The sequence below is a fragment of the Paramormyrops kingsleyae genome, chromosome 17, assembly GCF_048594095.1.
Source record: "Paramormyrops kingsleyae isolate MSU_618 chromosome 17, PKINGS_0.4, whole genome shotgun sequence".
In the NCBI taxonomy this organism is placed as follows: domain Eukaryota; kingdom Metazoa; phylum Chordata; class Actinopteri; order Osteoglossiformes; family Mormyridae; genus Paramormyrops; species Paramormyrops kingsleyae.
The window spans coordinates 363,503-382,345 of record NC_132813.1 but is presented as its reverse complement, the minus strand read 5'-3'; the positions used below and the strand labels follow the sequence as shown (position 1 = coordinate 382,345).

Sequence of the window (18,843 nt, the reverse complement as noted above, 5' to 3'; positions counted from 1 at the left end):
TGCAGACAGACACATTGCTGATGGCTGTGCCCAAGAGGTCATTAAAGGCCTGGATCTTGGTTTTTATCTAGGACACTTGCAAGTCTAGACACTCAGGCTCCTTGCTCAGTCTCTCAAGAGCCTTGATCAGGGCTGCCATTGACTCGGCAAAGGTCACAGCATCATCTGCAAAGTCAAGATCAATAAATATTTCTTCACCAATAGATGCCCCACAGCCACTGGACCCCATGACCCTGCCAAACACCCAGTCCATGTAAGCACTGAACAGAGTAAGAGCAAGAACACACCCATAACGAACCATAGAATCATGTGAAAGAACTGCACAGCACTCACAGTACCAGTGTACAGGCCAGGCATGATGTCCAGCAACTTCGGGAAGATCCCACAAAGTTTCAAGATGTCCCACAAGGCAGCTTGATCAACTGATTTGAAAATCATCAAAGACTGCAAAGAAACTGAGATTCTTGTTTGCGATTAATAAGAACCCTCAGTTCCAGGATGCTGACGATTATAGGTCCAGGTGATCACCCTTCCCTTTCCAGATATGGACCACAAGTCCCATTTTCCAGTCAGTTGGGATGACATCTCTCTCCCAAATGGAAGCAAAGATTGCCTGAAATGCCAGGAGGACAGCCTTACCACCAGCCTGGAGAAGTTCACCACTGATCCCTGCAGCCTTCCCTCAGTTGGTTTACCACTCATGCAATCTCAGTGAGATTGGGTGGTTCACAGTTAATCAGCCTCAAGAACTGTGGATCCAGAGACATCCAAAGTCCAACCAGAGGATCAGCTTTAAATAGCTGTTCAAAGGAGCCAGCCCAGGAGGTCACAACTGCAGTGTCATTCGTAAGGACAAACTGGGCACTTCTGCTCCTTGAGCAAGGCCCTTAACCCCCAGCTCCCTGGGCCCTGTTACAGGTGGCTGCCCTTTGCAGACAACTTACTCCAAAAAGAGCAAGTTAAGGAAGGTGTAAAGACAATTAATAAAGTATTGATTATTATAATAACATACTGACCAATGTTTATACTTTACCAATCAGGCCCATAGATCGGAATAAAATTATGCTGACATCCCACCTTCAGCATACTGATTTCAGGGAGGTGGATGGGGGGGGGGAGAGTTCTGGCAGTGAAATTTTCGCGGGTATACAGGCGACGGTTATTGCCTTATGTAAAGAGGTTGGTATCACCACCGACGCCAGGGGATGCTGTGGCGACTGTAAAAGTTGTAGATGCCCCTGCATAAATTCATTTTAACATCTCTGAACAGGTTTCACTGCACATTATTTGCGGGTGCCAAGAATCCAGCGCGGGGGGGCGGGGTAACCTGGATTAAAATCTTGTTGACGCTCCTGCGAAAGAACACCAACGAGCTACTTGTTATGCAACCCATCGCATTTACTGGTAGGGTATCCTGCACAAATAAATGACGTAACGATTCCCGTTAAGTGCAAGGGGCATGTACTGTAAATATATTCTCCTGTATCGCGTTTGGATGGGGAAACGTTTCACGAACTTGAGCTCGGACACAGCCATGTTCCAGCTGCTGCTTCTTCCCTTCCTGCTGCAGGCTGCAGGCACGGGCGGCGCAGACGTATTGTGAGTAACCTTATTAAACGAATTTCTTTTTTTGTGTGATTCTGAGAAACCTAGTACTGTTTTCCTAAAGTGACTCGTAAGTGGTCCGTGTGTCAAGCAGACATTTATGGATTGGCAACGGCACAGTAGATTTTAGAAAATAATTATACCGTCTTTCCTTGTTTAAAATTAGAAATTTTATATGCAGCCCAATAAGAACTCAAAAGTTACGTAAAATAACATGCTAAAGTATTTTGATCTAATTTCTACAGAAATCACACTTTTTTGCGGTGTCTTAAATATTGACCTGTACTAATTGATTGTTTAAGTATATGCATATACGCCTGTTATATAAAATGTGAGTACTTTAACATTAAGGTGAAGTTTTAGTTACAGTAGACTGCAGATTGCTTCTAATTTCCCTCAGTCCGTTAAATACAGGTGTTAAATAGAATGGTCCCGTAATCAGGACGCGATATGTACCGTGTTTTATCCGGACCGAAAAACAATTTAATACCTTCGATAGCCCCCCCACCTCCCTGACGACAATAACAGCCGAGAGGTCCTTCACCTCTTCATGTTGAAAATGCCAACCCTAAAACGTCTTCTGAAAAAGATCAATCTCCCTAAATGTCGCCCTAAATGGTGCTTCTCGTGTGATGTATGTTAAGGCTGTTGCTTGCCTCTCTCCTGCACTGCAGCAGCTGCCTGAGCTCGTCCACACTGACCTGTCCATTCATGCCTCTGAAGCCTTTAGGAATCGCTGCCTGGGGCTGCAGGCCAGGCTGTGGTTCCGCTTCGGGTCTGAGCTCCGGCTCCGTGTGCGGAGTTTGCATGGGTTCACAGCCCTGCATATGACAGGCGGGGCTGGAAAGCAGATGCCTTCCTGGCATGACTCAGTCTGTCTAAGTGGGACTTTCTTTTGCCACAATTAATTGATTTTCCCATTAGGGATTACCTGGTGACTGTCACCTCGCAAACCGTGAGCGGAAGCACAGAGACAGTATGCGTCCACCTGGAGTCTCAGATGCCTGTGACGTTCAACATCTCACTGCTGATGGAGGGTGACGACACTGTCGTCTTAATGGAGGAGGTGGCAGCTCACCCTGTCTTCCGCTGCGTGCCTTTCCAGGTTCGGCTTTCTTTACAGTCATGTGTGCAAGAACAAATCATTAAAACTATGTCAAAAATTGGATTTAGGGGTATATTGTGTGTTCAATTTGTCCAAGTAAAAGTGTTAATAATTTAGTAGAAAAACTATTGTTCCCTACAGTTTGTGATTAAAATCACATATTGAGCCATTTTCAATGACAGCTCAAAGTGAATTAGTGAAGTTTTACTTCACTTGATACAAACAGTTCTCACAGAAAGTCCTGGGATGCTTGCTTAATTCAGTAACAATACTGCATATGTATTGGATTATAACAAAAATCATTATTTAAAAAAAAAAATAAAAAAATAAAAAAATTAAAAAAAATATATATATATATACATTACATTAGAAACAACCAGTAGTTTTAAGTAAAACATTCTTTTCGTGTAGTAATAAATTAAAACCGAAATTCTAGCACTAAAAGAGGCTGTTCTGAGTTAAAAAGTTCACTGGCAAGCAGCCTCACTGGGTGCTTTTTGATTAGTAACACCTTTGCAATAGACGTTGCAACATCTAACTGAGTGTCTTTGGGCTGTGTGAGGAAACCAAAAGTCCTGGAGGGACCCAACTGTTCCTTTTTTCAACCGTCACTTCAGTGCATAACCAACCGGAGCATACCAAATCATAGTATACCAAAACAGCATTATGTGATGTGCCCTGCTACAGTGCATATCGCACTGAAGTATACCAAATCATAGTATACCAAAACAGCATTATGTGATGTGCCCTGCTACAGTCCATATCGCACTGAAGTATACCAAACCATTGTATACCAAGACAGGATTGTGTGGTGTGCCCCGCTACAGTGCATATCGCACTGAAGTATACCAAACCATAGTATACCAAAACAGTATTATGTGATGTGCCCTGCTACAGTCCATATCGCACTGAAGTATACCAAACCATTGTATACCAAGACAGGATTGTGTGGTGTGCCCCGCTACAGTGCATATCGCACTGAAGTATACCAAATCATAGTATTCCAAAACAGTATTATGCCATGTGCCGCGCTACAGTGCATACTGCACTGAAGTATACCGAACCATTGTATACCAAAACAGTATTATGTGATGTGCCCCGCTACAGTGCATATCGCACTGAAGTATACCAAATCATAGTATTCCAAAACAGTATTATGCCATGTGCCCCGCTACAGTGCATACTGCACTGAAGTATACCGAACCATTGTATACCAAAACAGTATTATGTGATGTGCCCCGCTACAGTGCATATCGCACTGAAGTATACCAAATCATAGTATACCAAAACAGTATTATGCCATGTGCCCCGCTACAGTGCATATCGCACTGAAGTATAACAAACCATTGTATACCAAGACAGTATTATGTGATGTGCCCCGCAGCCCCGCTACAGTGCATATGCTCCACTAGTGCTGAACAGTGAGCTACCCTAGCCCCCAAACAGCCTGAGGATTTACAATATTACTGCAATTACTGCTTAATAAAAAATGAATAGTAAAAGAGACCTTATATGTTGTCTAATAATCCATGTTAGGTAAATTTCAACAGCCCAGGATGTCCAATATGATCATGGTTGTGCCGCTCACCTGTGCTCCCCATGTTCTTCTCGTTCCCCTGTTCAGGTTCCTGCTGTGTCCTCTCCCAGAGTAGCCACCTTACGTGCCACTTTCAAGGGACCCACTGAGATTGTAACAGAAAATACCAAGATCTTTATCATTCCGTCTGGCAGCCTCCCCATCATGCAGACTGACAAACCAATCTATAAGCCTGGACAGGAAGGTCCTGTTTGCTTTTCAGTTAATTCTCCATGGCTTTCTGTAGTAGAAAATAAACTTTATGTAAAACAAGTTTTAGGTGATTTTATATTTCTGTACACATGAATCTATTTATCCTATGAAGTTTACACTGTGTTTCTTCTATATCTGACTTTTCTTTTGTCTTCTATGTATGGAACCGCCCATCCTTGCTTTAAAGATTTCAGTCCATAACAATTACATCTGTTCTGTTTTCCATAGTCATGTTCCGAATTGCAACAGTGGATTTCAGTTTTTTGCCCCTGAACCAGAAGGTGAGCTGTTATATACTGATGTAGATTAACACCAAATAGCTGTAGGATTTTTTAAAAACTGGCCAATAGGAGCTGGTGGTTGGAAGTTATTTTGTTCATAATTACCGGGAAAGTGCCAAAAAGCCGGTCTGACCCTCTGACTGTGGTATTTCACCTTGCTTGTTAACATTGTACTATGATTCAATAATGATTTTCACTGTTTTTTTTTTAACAGTACCAAACTGTGGAGTTGAAGGTAGGGATTTTTTTCTAATATATTTTACTTTCTCTAAAATTATCCATAATGAACCAGACCAGAGGCGCAACGCTCACTTTGGGAGGATGGAGTTTATTTCCACATAATGTTCTCTGGTGCAGGAGATGTTGTTATGCTTCTCAACCTTCATCTCCTAACTTATGTGTGATACCAGCCTTTTTACAGAGTCTAAGACAATAAACTGGAAAAAGCTTATAGGTTAAACTTCATAATTGTAGGTCAGATTTTCATAAGTGAGGAAACTATACTACCTTCCCAAAAGAATGGAGCATGAGCAAGTCATTTTGCTCAGTATCAGTGATATTAGACAAAAAATATACTGGTATATAATAAGTCAGTATATCAGTTCCAGGTTCCTGAAAAAAAGTTCCTGCAGTGGGAAAGGGCATTTTGATCAGAGCCAGTCAGGAACCAGAAGATAGGAGGTCAGGAACCAGAAGATGATGGGTGGCTTGATTTCTGGAGCAGTCTACTTTGTGGCAACCTGATTACTCAGTCTATGTTTGCTCCAGTAATGGGCAGCATGTGGCTCAGTGGGCTGAGCCTCTGTGCCCATAACCAGAAAGTTGCCAGTTTGAGCCCAGCCTTAGCAGAATAGTCACATGTCTGGCAGCCCTTGAGCAAGGCCCTTAACCCCCAGCTCCATGGGTGCTGCTGCAGGTGACTGCTCTTCACTGCCAGGCTGGGTCTTGCCTATGTACCTGCCTGTGTGCCACGGAGAGCAAGTTGGGATAGGTAGAAAGGGAATTTCCCCACTGTGATCAATAAAGTGTCATTATGGTTTGCATAACACCTTCCATTTTGGTCACGGTAGGGGTGAGGATGGGGCAGTTTACTAATTACCATGACTATGTTGCCAAATTGCCTCTAGGTATGAATGTGTGTGTGTGTGTGTGTGTGTGTGTGTGTGTGTGTGTGTGGTAAAATGCTATTTACCTGATGGATAATCTCACTATAGCAATCTATCTCTAGCCAGTTGAACACTTATGGGAAATTCCGGAGGACTAATATTGTGTTTAATTTTCCACCAGTGAACATCAAATGGTGTAAGAGTGATCTCTCCAGTAGCTTCAGATGCTGTTAGATGCCCTGTCATGGTGCAGTGGAGCTGCTCTCATGAGTCATGGTTGCCTAGTGAAAATTCACCTTGTAACAATTCACCTATTGGCAATTCACCATGTTTCCTTCATTTAAGTGCTGATCTGTCCATATAGCTATTTATATATTCAAAGCTAAAAGGTCCTTAAAATTGTAATTTCTGTCTTCCTCCGTCTGCATTGTGGTGTATTTGCAGGATCCCAACCACAATCGTATTGCTCAGTGGTTAAACCAGTCAGCTGCCAGCGGGATTCTGGACTTCTCCTATCGCCTGAGTGCTGAGTCGCCTCAGGGCAGTTATGTCTTCACCGTCTGGGACGAAGCAGGCAGACAAGCCTCCCAGTCCTTTGAAGTGCAAGAGTATGGTCAGGACACCTTCACACCTGCTAACCACGCCAATGACCTTCCCCATTCTTTTTTTATAACACTAAATTATCTATCGATCTGTCTGTCTGTATATATATTGTATATATAATTTGAGTATTATCTACTTGTATAACCCAATCTGTTTTTAAAAATTGCCTGTTTTTGTTCTTCAAACATTTGCTGCTGAAAATGGATGTTTCTGCCTCTCTCCTGAAAACAGGTCTTGTGTTTTTTATGTAGTTCTACCCAAGTATGAGGTAAAAGTGCATCTTCCTGCGTTTTTGCATGTTCAAGACACTAAGGCAGTGCTGAAAGTTTGTGGAAAGTAAGTCTCAGCAAATTGTTCTGCCCGAAGGTCATTGGAGTAGCTTAACATCATGTTATATTCTGTTGTAATGACATTGCATTGGTCTGTCTCTAATTTGAATTCTAATTCCTTAAAAGGGTAAATAAATCATGACGTACTTTTTTGTAGATACACCTATGGAAAGCCAGTCCTAGGATCAGTTAAGGCAAAAGTGTGTCTGAAGCTCAATCGATGCATGAATCGATGCATGACATACAACATGACAGTAAGAGGCCATATATGACCCAAGTGGCCCTGTACCATAAAACTTAAATGCTGTAAACTGCGTGGAAATGACAAGTCAAAGCCTTTCCATTCCTGCTGTCTCATTACTGCACTGACAGCTGCTTGTCTGATCTAGACTGACAGGGGGGGATGTGCCTCGCAAACGCTGGACATACCTGCATTGAGAAGAGGAGTACTTGGAAACACCCGGAATCTGTATGTCGAGAGTGAGTTAGAGGAGTCTGGGACAGGTGAGTGATGTTTTTATATAATATATAAACCCATTAAAAATAAGCATATATTTATTGTTAATCCATGCACATTTACACTTCCGGAAGCATTAAATCAGTTATTGCAAATCACACTCATTCCTCAGTAGACTTCATGGTTTTACTTTATAATTACAAGTGTCATAAAGTGTAATTATTTGAATGAATATATACTGTACAGCACAGACACTTGGGACAATGGAATCACATGCATAATACGACTCCACTGACTCAGGGTCCGCCTGCGAGTGAGCTGACATGAAGCCCACATAGTCAATACCTGCTGCTTTGGTTCTGCATGGTCATGATTAAGAACAAAGCAACTGCAGAACAGCTTCTGCTTAGTGTGGACAGGCCCTGCTGATTTTTGTTGGTGACTGGATTAGGAGTGATCCTGAAGGGGGAGGCCCACTCGGTGATATTCCGCAGCACTGACATGGAAAATGTGTTGTTTGAGGAGGCACCGCCCACTTTCAGACGAGGAATCCTGTATGAAGTCAAAGTAAGAGCCCTTGTGTCACGTCTGTCCCAGATTGTCTATCTGCACAAGTCATTAGATGGTACATGTGCTGCCTTTATCCTCCTACTTCTGTACAGGTCGTTACATGGTACATGTGCTGCCTTTAATCTCCTACTTCTGTACAGGTCGTTACATGGTACATGTGCTGCCTTTAATCTCCTACTTCTGTACAGGTCGTTACATGGTACATGTGCTACCTTTAATCTCCTACTTCTGTACAGGATGTTACATGGTACATGTGCTGCCTTTATGCTGCTGTAACATGACTTGGCTGGTGCAAATGCAACACGTCCAGTTTGAAACAATATTTATAACAGATCAACTAGGTCCGACTGCAGGAGGACAAAAAAACACTTGGGCACAACCATTCAACAAATTATTTATGACAACCTATTTATTTACATGCTGCTGTAAGCAGGAATAAATTAATTATAACTATATTACAGGTACCCAAAAAAAAAAACTAAGCATAAGAAACTAAATCGGATTTGATACAAAGAAAGGAATACCAAATTGGGTAAAATGTCCACGCTTTCCGCAATCAAAAGAAACAAGGTACTCCTCTCTCAATCAGTATGTTTTTTTCGTTTCCAAGGCCTTTTCTTCGAGTCTGCTACTTGGGTAGAAAATGTCCCAAAAGAAAAAAAACAAAAATCTAAGTATTAATATCAACAAATTCTCAAAAAGGCTTATCTGACTCCGTCGGGACCCTCTTCTGCGAAAGGACAAATCAATGATCATGTAGATGCATGAGGTTTTCTGGCTCGCCGTTCAGGTCAGATCTCATCAGAGTCGCACAAGGAAAAAAAAAACCAATCTGTACAAAGCAATTGCACTTATCAGTTATAGCAATTAAATCAACTACACTGCTCACACATTACATTGCCTTAATGCACAGGCTTATGTACAGAAACCACAAAATAAATTCACCCCATAATAACAAAATCAGAACAAATGATTGCATTTTTAAACACATGCCCATCTTCACTTCATCCTATGCAATTTGGCTTTCGTGCTAACCACTCAACTGAGACAGCAAACTGTTTTTTCACAGAAAAATTTAGATCTCTATTAGACAAAGGAGTTGTTGTTGGAGCCATTTTGTAGATTTAAAAACGGCATTTGACACCATTAATCATAGTGTTCTTGTGTATAAATTGTCTACTTTTAACTTCACAACACATGCAATTAACTGGTTTGGGTCCTATCTAGCAAATCGCTCACAGTTTGTTAGAGTTAAGAGTCATCAATCAAAACCCATTGGTATGCTTACTGGTGTTCCGCAGGGATCCAAACTGGGTCCACTTTTATTCACCCTGTATGTTAATGATCTGCCAACAGTTTGCCCTGATGTTAATATTCAAATGTATGCAGATTATACTGTGATTTTCATCCATGGTAGCAGTGCAGCACAAGTCGCAGATCAGTTAAAGTCAATGCAACATATTCCAACATGGTTAAAAAAAAAAACTGTCTACAACTGAATGTGTCTAAAACAGTATGCATGTTTTTTAGAAAGTCAAATAAACACTTTACTGAGAAAGATGTATATGTAGCTGGAGAAAGACTGCAGGTAGTGTCAGAATATAAATATCTTGGTGTTCTGATTGATAGTAATCTTTCATTTAAAACTCAAATTAAAAAGGTCTGTCAGCGAGTTAAATTCAATTTGGTAAACTTTAGATTCATATGAAACTGTATGTCAACAAAGGCTGCAATCATGTAAATGCATTCAATGATCTTCTCTCACATTACATATTGCTTAACAACTTGGTCTCAGGCCAGTAAAACTTCTCTTATGCTCATCTGCTCATTATATAAACAAACACTCAAAGTTCTTCATAAAAAACCTAGACATCATCATCACTGTCTTATTTTAACTAAATATAAACTTCTGAGTTGGGAAAACCTTGTGAAATACACAAACTTATTATGTCTAACATATAAGATTATCAATGGACATGCTCCTTTGGTTTTACGACAATTCATAAAAACAGGTTCATCTACAAATATATCTACAAGACGTACAATTAGAGGTGACTGTATAATTCAGATGAGAAAAAGCAGTTTTGGCCAATCTGCGGTTTCCATTAGAGCTGCACCTGAGTGGAACATGATTCCATCCCACATCAGAGACATAAAAACATACCACACATTCAAACACAATTTTAAAAAATGTTTAATTAGCCTCCAAACATGTCAACACTAAATAACATCACACTACCCAGCACCTCCAGTTCGTTGTATCTGGGCGCTGCTTTATTTATATCACTACTGCCATCAGCCATGTTCTGTCTTTCGCTTTTTTATGTATTTATTATTATTATTCTTTTCTCCCTAAATTTACTGACCCTTCTCTTTTTGTATGTTTTATGTGTCTTTTTATTTCCTTTTTTTATTATGATCTATGTATATTTTATGTCTTGTTTCTTTTATTATGTATTTGACCTGTTACATCGGTCCGTGGACAACAGATGTAAAATAGCCATTTTGGCTAATTCTGGAACGTTTACATTTTATGTTTATTAATGTGCACTGTCCATGTCAAATAAACCATAAATAAATAAATATTACAGGATTTCAGCGGGAACAGAATTGACATACAAATTTTCCCGCGCTAACATCATTAATCCTTACTACAGTCACAAAAGTCTCTGTAAAACAACAACAAAAAAAATAAACTAGTCTCTCATTTAATTCGCATCGTCACATAAAATACACATACTACACTCCGACTGGTTTTAATGTTCTGCTTGCTAATTCTTAGCATGATAAGGCAATGCATTGCTAACTAACATGCAGCAGATAACAGAAATAATAATATATTCGAAAAACTCACCGGAGTTCTTATTAATACAAATAAGTATTCTTCCGGACACATATCTACATAAATTCTGACTAAAAATTAAAAAAATTAACCTGGATTTTAACAAGCTCCACTTCACGAGCGACCTCTACTTTCCCAGAAAGGAAAAAACTAATTTTATCCCGATAATACGTACCGTTTCAGGTTCTGCATAATTAACAGTCTGCCCCTAGCGGTAGTAGGTATTATCAACAGAAAGTGATTCAAAATAAAACCAAGGCAAACTTGAGTGGGTTACACTCCTATTTCTGTATAGGTCATAGATGGTACATGTGCTGCTTTTATTCTCTTACGTCATTTTGATATAAGAATAACTAATCAAGTGCGGTTTTTATGCATACTTTTTTGATGATCCATAAAGAAGAATTAAAAATGACAAGGTCTACCATACATATCATCCATCATCTATAATCCATCCATCTTTCAGCTACCTATCGGTATAGGACTGAGGGGTACAGAATCTACCATTTGGACAACTAGACAAAAGCAGAGTATTTTTGTTGTTGTTGTTCATGTACAATGAAACTCTGTGTGCTTCTCTCCAAACTTATAAAAGACAAATAAAATAAAATACAAAACTAATGTAAACAGTGTTGACAAACAGCATCATGCTGAATGGTGAATCGAAGTGCAGTAGTGCAATCACATTTTTAACAGTTATGATTCAGAAAACTGGATTTTCAAGAGGATTATTCAGACTCTTGTGTGATGGAAGTTTTAAGCTAAATTGTGTGTGGTTCTAACATATTGGATAATAGCTTCTACGTTCTTTTGTTGTCAGCTGAAAGCAGTCGGAGAGGCCCTTTCCCCAATGGCCAATAAGGTTGTTAACCTTCGAGTGAATTATGGAGCGATATCTGAGACCTGGATGCAGAGAACAAACAGCGAAGGCATTGCCTTTTTCTCACTGAACACTTCCCACTGGACGCAAGACCGTGTCAAACTCCGGGTGAGAATCTGCTCCTGCTCCTGCCTCCTAATGCATAGAGTGCATACACTGCCACCAGGGGGCACCATTGGGGACACCTCTTAAGGTGGTAAGATGAATTGCTTAGGTAATACTTTCTATGAATCTCTCAATTATAATGCATAATAGACACTTACATAATGCATTACAAAGCATTATTATGAGCTATCTAAAACACATTATAGATATGAATGAAGCCTTACATTTCTTGAGATAGACAATAAATTGTCCATCCATCCATTGTCCAACCCGCTTATCCTACTGGGTTGCGGGGGGTCCGGAGCCTATCCCGGAAGCAACGGGCACGAGGCAGGGAACAACCCTAGATGAGGGGCCAGCCCATCGCAGGGCACACTCACACACCAATCACTCACATATGCACACCTAAGGGCAATTTAGTAACGCCAATTAGCCTCAGCATGTTTTTGGACTGTGCGGGGAAACCGGAGTACCCGGAGGTTATTTAGAATTAAATAACCAAACAAATAAATTAAGAAGTTAACTGAAACAGAACCAAGGCTTTTTACTAGTACGCAGAGAGACTGTGTCATGCTAGCAGCTTTTTATACATATAATTCAGTTACAAAAATGAAGAAAGTAACTTAGCTGATCAGGAGAATAGACTGGAATGTCACTTGGCTGGTCATTAGGGCACTACAGTGTTCATATAGTCATCCAAACAGGTATAAGTAACTTAGCTGATCAGGAGAATAGACTGGAATGTCACTTGGCTGGTCATTAGGGCACCACAGTGTTCATATAGTCATCCAAACAGGTATAAGTAACTTAGCTGATCAGGTTAATAGACTGGAATGTCACATGGCTGGTCATTAGGGCACCACAATATTCATATAGTCATCCAAACAGGTATAAGTAACTTAGCTGATCAGGAGAATAGACTGGAATGTCACTTGGCTGGTCATTAGGGCACCACAATATTCATATAGTCATCCAAACAGGTATAAGTAACTTAGCTGATCAGGAGAATAGATTGGAATGTCACTTGGCTGGTCATTAGGGCACCACAGTGTTCATATAGTCATCCAAACAGGTATAAGTAACTTAGCTAATCAGGTTAATAGACTGGAATGTCACTTGGCTGGTCATTAGGGCACCACAGTGTTCATATAGTCATCAAAACAGGTATAAGCAACTTAGGATCAGGAGAATAGACTGGAATGTCACTTGGCTGGTCATTAGGGGACCACAATATTCATATAGTCATCCAAACAGGTATAAGTAACTTAGCTAATCAGGTTAATAGACTGGAATGTCACTTGGCTGGTCATTAGGGCACCACAGTGTTCATATAGTCATCCAAACAGGTATAAGTAACTTAGCTAATCATGTTAATAGACTGGAATGTCACTTGGCTGGTCATTAGGGCACCACAGTGTTCATATAGTCATCCAAACAGGTATAAGTAACTTAGCTGATCAGGTTAATAGACTGGAATGTCACATGGCTGGTCATTAGGGCACCACAATATTCATATAGTCATCCAAACAGGTATAAGTAACTTAGCTGATCAGGAGAATAGACTGGAATGTCACTTGGCTGGTCATTAGGGCACCACAATATTCATATAGTCATCCAAACAGGTATAAGTAACTTAGCTGATCAGGAGAATAGACTGGAATGTCACTTGGCTGGTCATTAGGGCACCACAGTGTTCATATAGTAATCCAAACAGGTATAAGTAACTTAGCTAATCAGGTTAATAGACTGGAATGTCACTTGGCTGGTCATTAGGGCACCACAGTGTTCATATAGTCATCAAAACAGGTATAAGCAACTTAGGATCAGGAGAATAGACTGGAATGTCACTTGGCTGGTCATTAGGGCACCACAATATTCATATAGTCATCCAAACAGGTATAAGTAACTTAGCTGATCAGGAGAATAGACTGGAATGTCACTTGGCTGGTCATTAGGGCACCACAATATTCATATAGTCATCCAAACAGGTATAAGTAACTTAGCTGATCAGGAGAATAGACTGGAATGTCACTTGGCTGGTCATTAGGGCCCCACAGTGTTCATATAGTCATCCAAACAGGTATAAGTAACTTAGCTGATCAGGAGAATAGACTGGAATGTCACTTGGCTGGTCATTAGGGCACCACAGTGTTCATATAGTCATCCAAACAGGTATAAGTAACTTAGCTGATCAGGAGAATAGACTGGAATGTCACTTGGCTGGTCATTAGGGCACCACAGTGTTCATATAGTCATCCAAACAGGTATAAGTAACTTAGCTGATCAGGAGAATAGACTGGAATGTCACTTGGCTGGTCATTAGGGCACCACAATATTCATATAGTCATCCAAACAGGTATAAGTAACTTAGCTGATCAGGAGAATAGACTGGAATGTCACTTGGCTGGTCATTAGGGCACCACAATATTCATATAGTCATCCAAACAGGTATAAGTAACTTAGCTGATCAGGAGAATAGACTGGAATGTCACTTGGCTGGTCATTAGGGCACCACAGTGTTCATATAGTCATCCAAACAGGTATAAGTAACTTAGCTAATCAGGTTAATAGACTGGAATGTCACTTGGCTGGTCATTAGGGCACCACAGTGTTCATATAGTCATCAAAACAGGTATAAGCAACTTAGGATCAGGAGAATAGACTGGAATGTCACTTGGCTGGTCATTAGGGGACCACAATATTCATATAGTCATCCAAACAGGTATAAGTAACTTAGCTAATCAGGTTAATAGACTGGAATGTCACTTGGCTGGTCATTAGGGCACCACAGTGTTCATATAGTCATCCAAACAGGTATAAGTAACTTAGCTGATCAGGAGAATAGACTGGAATGTCACTTGGCTGGTCATTAGGGCACCACAGTGTTCATATAGTCATCCAAACAGGTATAAGTAACTTAGCTGATCAAGTTAATAGACTGGAATGTCACTTGGCTGGTCATTAGGGCACCACAGTGTTCATATAGTCATCCAAACAGGTATAAGTAACTTAGCTGATCAGGAGAATAGACTGGAATGTCACTTGGCTGGTCATTAGGGCACCACAGTGTTCATATAGTCATCCAAACAGGTATAAGTAACTTAGCTGATCAGGAGAATAGACTGGAATGTCACTTGGCTGGTCATTAGGGCACCACAATATTCATATAGTCATCCAAACAGGTATAAGTAACTTAGCTAATCATGTTAATAGACTGGAATGTCACTTGGTTGGTCATTAGGGCACCACAGTATTCATATAGTCATCCAAACAGGTATAAGTAACTTAGCTGATCAGGTTAATAGACTGGAATGTCACTTGGCTGGTCATTAGGGCACCACAGTGTTCATATAGTCATCCAAACAGGTATAATTAACTTAGCTAATCAGGTTAATAGACTGGAATGTCACTTGGCTGGTCATTAGGGCACCACAGTGTTCATATAGTCATCCAAACAGGTATAAGTAACTTAGCTGATCAGGAGAATAGACTGGAATGTCACTTGGCTGGTCATTAGGGCACCACAGTGTTCATATAGTCATCCAAACAGGTATAAGTAACTTAGCTGATCAGGAGAATAGACTGGAATGTCACTTGGCTGGTCATTAGGGCACCACAATATTCATATAGTCATCCAAACAGGTATAAGTAACTTAGCTGATCAGGAGAATAGACTGGAATGTCACTTGGCTGGTCATTAGGGCACCACAATATTCATATAGTCATCCAAACAGGTATAAGTAACTTAGCTGATCAGGAGAATAGACTGGAATGTCACTTGGCTGGTCATTAGGGCACCACAGTGTTCATATAGTCATCCAAACAGGTATAAGTAACTTAGCTGATCAAGTTAATAGACTGGAATGTCACTTGGCTGGTCATTAGGGCACCACAGTGTTCATATAGTCATCCAAACAGGTATAAGTAACTTAGCTGATCAGGAGAATAGACTGGAATGTCACTTGGTTGGTCATTAGGGCACCACAGTATTCATATAGTCATCCAAACAGGTATAAGTTACTTAGCTGATCAGGTTAATAGACTGGAATGTCACTTGGCTGGTCATTAGGGCACCACAATATTCATATAGTCATCCAAACAGGTATAAGTAACTTAGCTGATCAGGTTAATAGACTGGAATGTCACTTGGCTGGTCATTAGGGCACCACAATATTCATATAGTCATCCAAACAGGTATAAGTAACTTAGCTGATCAGGTTAATAGACTGGAATGTCACATGGCTGGTCATTAGGGCACCACAATATTCATATAGTCATCCAAACAGGTACTGTATAAGTCACTTTTTGAGGAAAAGAAGAAATTCTGGTTTATTTTTTATTTGTGTTACTGTTAATTTACATGTTCTAATGTTAAATTCGACTGCCTAAGACTACTGTGTGTATGTGTGGATCACGTTTATATTACATTGTGAGGACCAAATGTCACAATAATGTGATGAAACCTTATTTTGACGTTGTGGGGACCATTGCTTTTCGGTCCCTGCAAGAGGAAACTCAATGTTATAAAAATCTGTGACTGCAATCAAAAAACTGGTCTTCTAAATAAGACTATAAAGCACGCAGATGGCCACTAGTTCCTGGAGTGACAAACGGTACCTTGCGGCATAACTGGTCTTTTAATAAGATTGATTATATTCAATAGCGTACAGGATTTACACAGCACAACACTCACCGTGATGATTCCCCACTTGCTGCAGTGCATTTTCTTGGCTGTATTAAGGCTACAGTATATGTGGTACAAATGAGACGCCCATCTTGGGCTAAATGTGGACCAAAATAGACGGACTAAACCCAGCTCAATTTTCAATGACTGCTTCTGGTCTAAATAAAGGCTGTAAGGGGCCGACAAGATTTAGCCCATAAAACAATATCCCATGGACGTCTGCTGCTTGGTGGGACAGCAGAAAGATGCTGGAAGTCGTGTGGTTCTACTCCAATATATCACGGCTGTGATTATTTACAACCGAATCTCAGCTGAGATATATTGGAGTACAATTACACTCCTTCTCGTATGTTATTGCTTACATATAAGGTGCTGTAATCATCTTTCCAGCGCTGAATGCTTATGTCCAGCTCTCACACAGGCCCGTCCCCAAACATGCCCGTCACGGATTTGCATCCGTGAGAAGACTGTCAAGGCATTTTTTTCAAAGAGCAACAGCTATCTGAAGATCATGGTGGTCCAGGGGAAGCTTCCATGTGATCAGGAAGGACTTGTCCGGGCAAACTACATCATCCAGAGCACAGCACTGCAGAAGGGCCAGGAGTCACTGTACTTTTACTACTTGGTGAGTCTGTAGACGATGACTGAGAGGCTATGGGCCAGAGACCCTACATCCACTAACAATCACAGGACAGGCTGTGGAGCAGCTGCTCAGGTAGGTACTTATGCTGAACTTCAGTGCACCGTACTACAGTACAGCTACAAAAAGGGTGCTAGCTTTGTGTAATATCTGGGGTGAACTAACTTGTCAGAGGGCCCTAAGCTGACATGGGTAGGGGCCCCCAAGTGGCCATTTGAGTTCTTTTTCGCCGATTGGGAAGAGGGGGGTATCGCGTCGGCGGATCTATCTGCCAAATTTAAGAAGTGTAGCTGTTTCCTTTTTTGCTAAGGTTTGTCTTGAATTTTTCCATACATTCATTGGACTGTGTTCCTTTTGTCTACAAGCGATGGGCGATGTTGGGTCCTACTTCACGTCATCGCAAAGCGGCACTGGGCATGACGCAGGTGTTTATGCTTGCATGAGCCTGACGCTGCTGTCATATTTCCATCCAGTGCCCACGTTGTGTAAACAGCAAATGTACCTGAGTGCCCGTGTGTGTCGCTCTTAAAATGAGATGAAGTCAGGAGTACTGCAGGTATACAGCGATCTTTAGGCAGTGGAAAGTGATTGCGCTGTTGACGAACAAAAACCTGGTGGGTGTTCTTCGTACGTGGACTCACTACTGTTCCAGACGTTATTGCTGATGATCCCAGATTTTGCAGTTCTTCAAAACTCTTGTTGGATGGTTGTCACAGAAAGAAAGCCATCATTATGCTCAAACCGGTAGCCCCCAAAATGTTTCAGATTGTAAGCAACCCGCTTTCAGTCATGAACTGTTTTTGCCGTTGAAATTTTCATTCTGTATAAATCTGAGATCTAATCTTGTTTACACTGAGTAAACCTGCGCTGAGCATGATAATTTCTTGAAAGTAGGGCCCATGATATTAACCTTTTTTAAAAAAAAAATTATTTAACATACATATTGTTTTTATTTTGCAAACTGCAGCCTGGTTCTTCCCTGTTTCTCATTAATGAAGGGCTTCATCCTTGCTTTATGGGACTTCAGTCCTGCTTTTCTGAGCCTGATATGAACTGTCCTAACAGTGCACTTCACACCTGCACTTAATGTTTCCCATTCTTTTTGAAGGTCACTTGATGTCATCCTCCGATTTATGAGGCACTGACAGAAACGCTGACTGTCATTTTTGGCATTAGAAAGTTGCTTCTGTCCTCTCCCTGGCTGGTTTTTGGTTGTTCCCAGTGTCTCCTGCTTCACCCTATTCTTGTGTACAAGCTGCTGCTCAGCATTGCCTTCTGCCAGCAGAACCACAGTTAAGCCAGGAATTAAAAAATGCAGATGTGTTTTAAAATACAGAGTGGTCTCTTAATTTTTTCCATGGCTGTAAGTTAGTGACACAAAGTAAGACAGAACACAGGTCGAAGACAAGCCCAGTCCGCAGCCTCTCGGAGCAGCCAGCGTCTCCATACCCACCTGGGCTCTTTGTTCCTTCTCTGTCCCTCCCCATGTGATCAGGTATTTTCCAGAGGCCACCTTGTGCAGAATGGACAGCTGGAAATAGCAGTGAAGGAAGCAGAAGGTGATTCATTTAGACCCTTAAGTTACTTTTTAATTCCTGTAATGTTTGGAAAAGTAATGATGTGTAAATAACACATATATATATATATCTGTGTTCATCCACATGGGTTCCCATGGCCGTTTATTGTTCTAGTGAACACTGGTGAGCTTACTGTCCCACTGAGGCAGATAAGATCCTGGGCTCCCTATGCCCAGCTGGTGATTTACACGCTACTGCCCACTCAGGAGATCGTGGCAGACAGCTACAGTGTTCCCATCCAGAAATGCCTGAATAACAAGGTAACCGGCA

General features: G+C 41.0%; 1 protein-coding gene across 4 annotated transcripts in view; it reads left to right on the top strand.

The window, feature by feature from the left end:
• The first annotated feature begins 1,300 nt into the window (after positions 1-1,300).
• Positions 1,301-18,843, top strand: part of LOC111833814 (alpha-2-macroglobulin) — a 41,579-nt gene continuing 24,036 nt past the window's right edge. Inside the window, exons 1-14 of one of the 4 annotated variants that reach the window (XM_072701706.1) lie at positions 1,301-1,599; positions 2,530-2,710; positions 4,335-4,491; positions 4,728-4,780; positions 4,995-5,015; positions 6,331-6,499; positions 6,741-6,825; positions 6,976-7,072; positions 7,208-7,322; positions 7,727-7,842; positions 11,508-11,675; positions 16,778-16,981; positions 18,492-18,555; positions 18,688-18,833. In XM_072701706.1, the coding sequence (XP_072557807.1) occupies positions 1,460-1,599; positions 2,530-2,710; positions 4,335-4,491; positions 4,728-4,780; positions 4,995-5,015; positions 6,331-6,499; positions 6,741-6,825; positions 6,976-7,072; positions 7,208-7,322; positions 7,727-7,842; positions 11,508-11,675; positions 16,778-16,981; positions 18,492-18,555; positions 18,688-18,833 (1,716 nt within the window). In that variant the 5' untranslated portion in view covers positions 1,301-1,459. The remainder of the gene's footprint in view (positions 1,600-2,529; positions 2,711-4,334; positions 4,492-4,727; positions 4,781-4,994; positions 5,016-6,330; positions 6,500-6,740; positions 6,826-6,975; positions 7,073-7,207; positions 7,323-7,726; positions 7,843-11,507; positions 11,676-16,777; positions 16,982-18,491; positions 18,556-18,687; positions 18,834-18,843) is intronic. The other 3 variants (XR_002835846.2, XM_023792430.2, XM_023792429.2) reach the window with 3 other exon arrangements.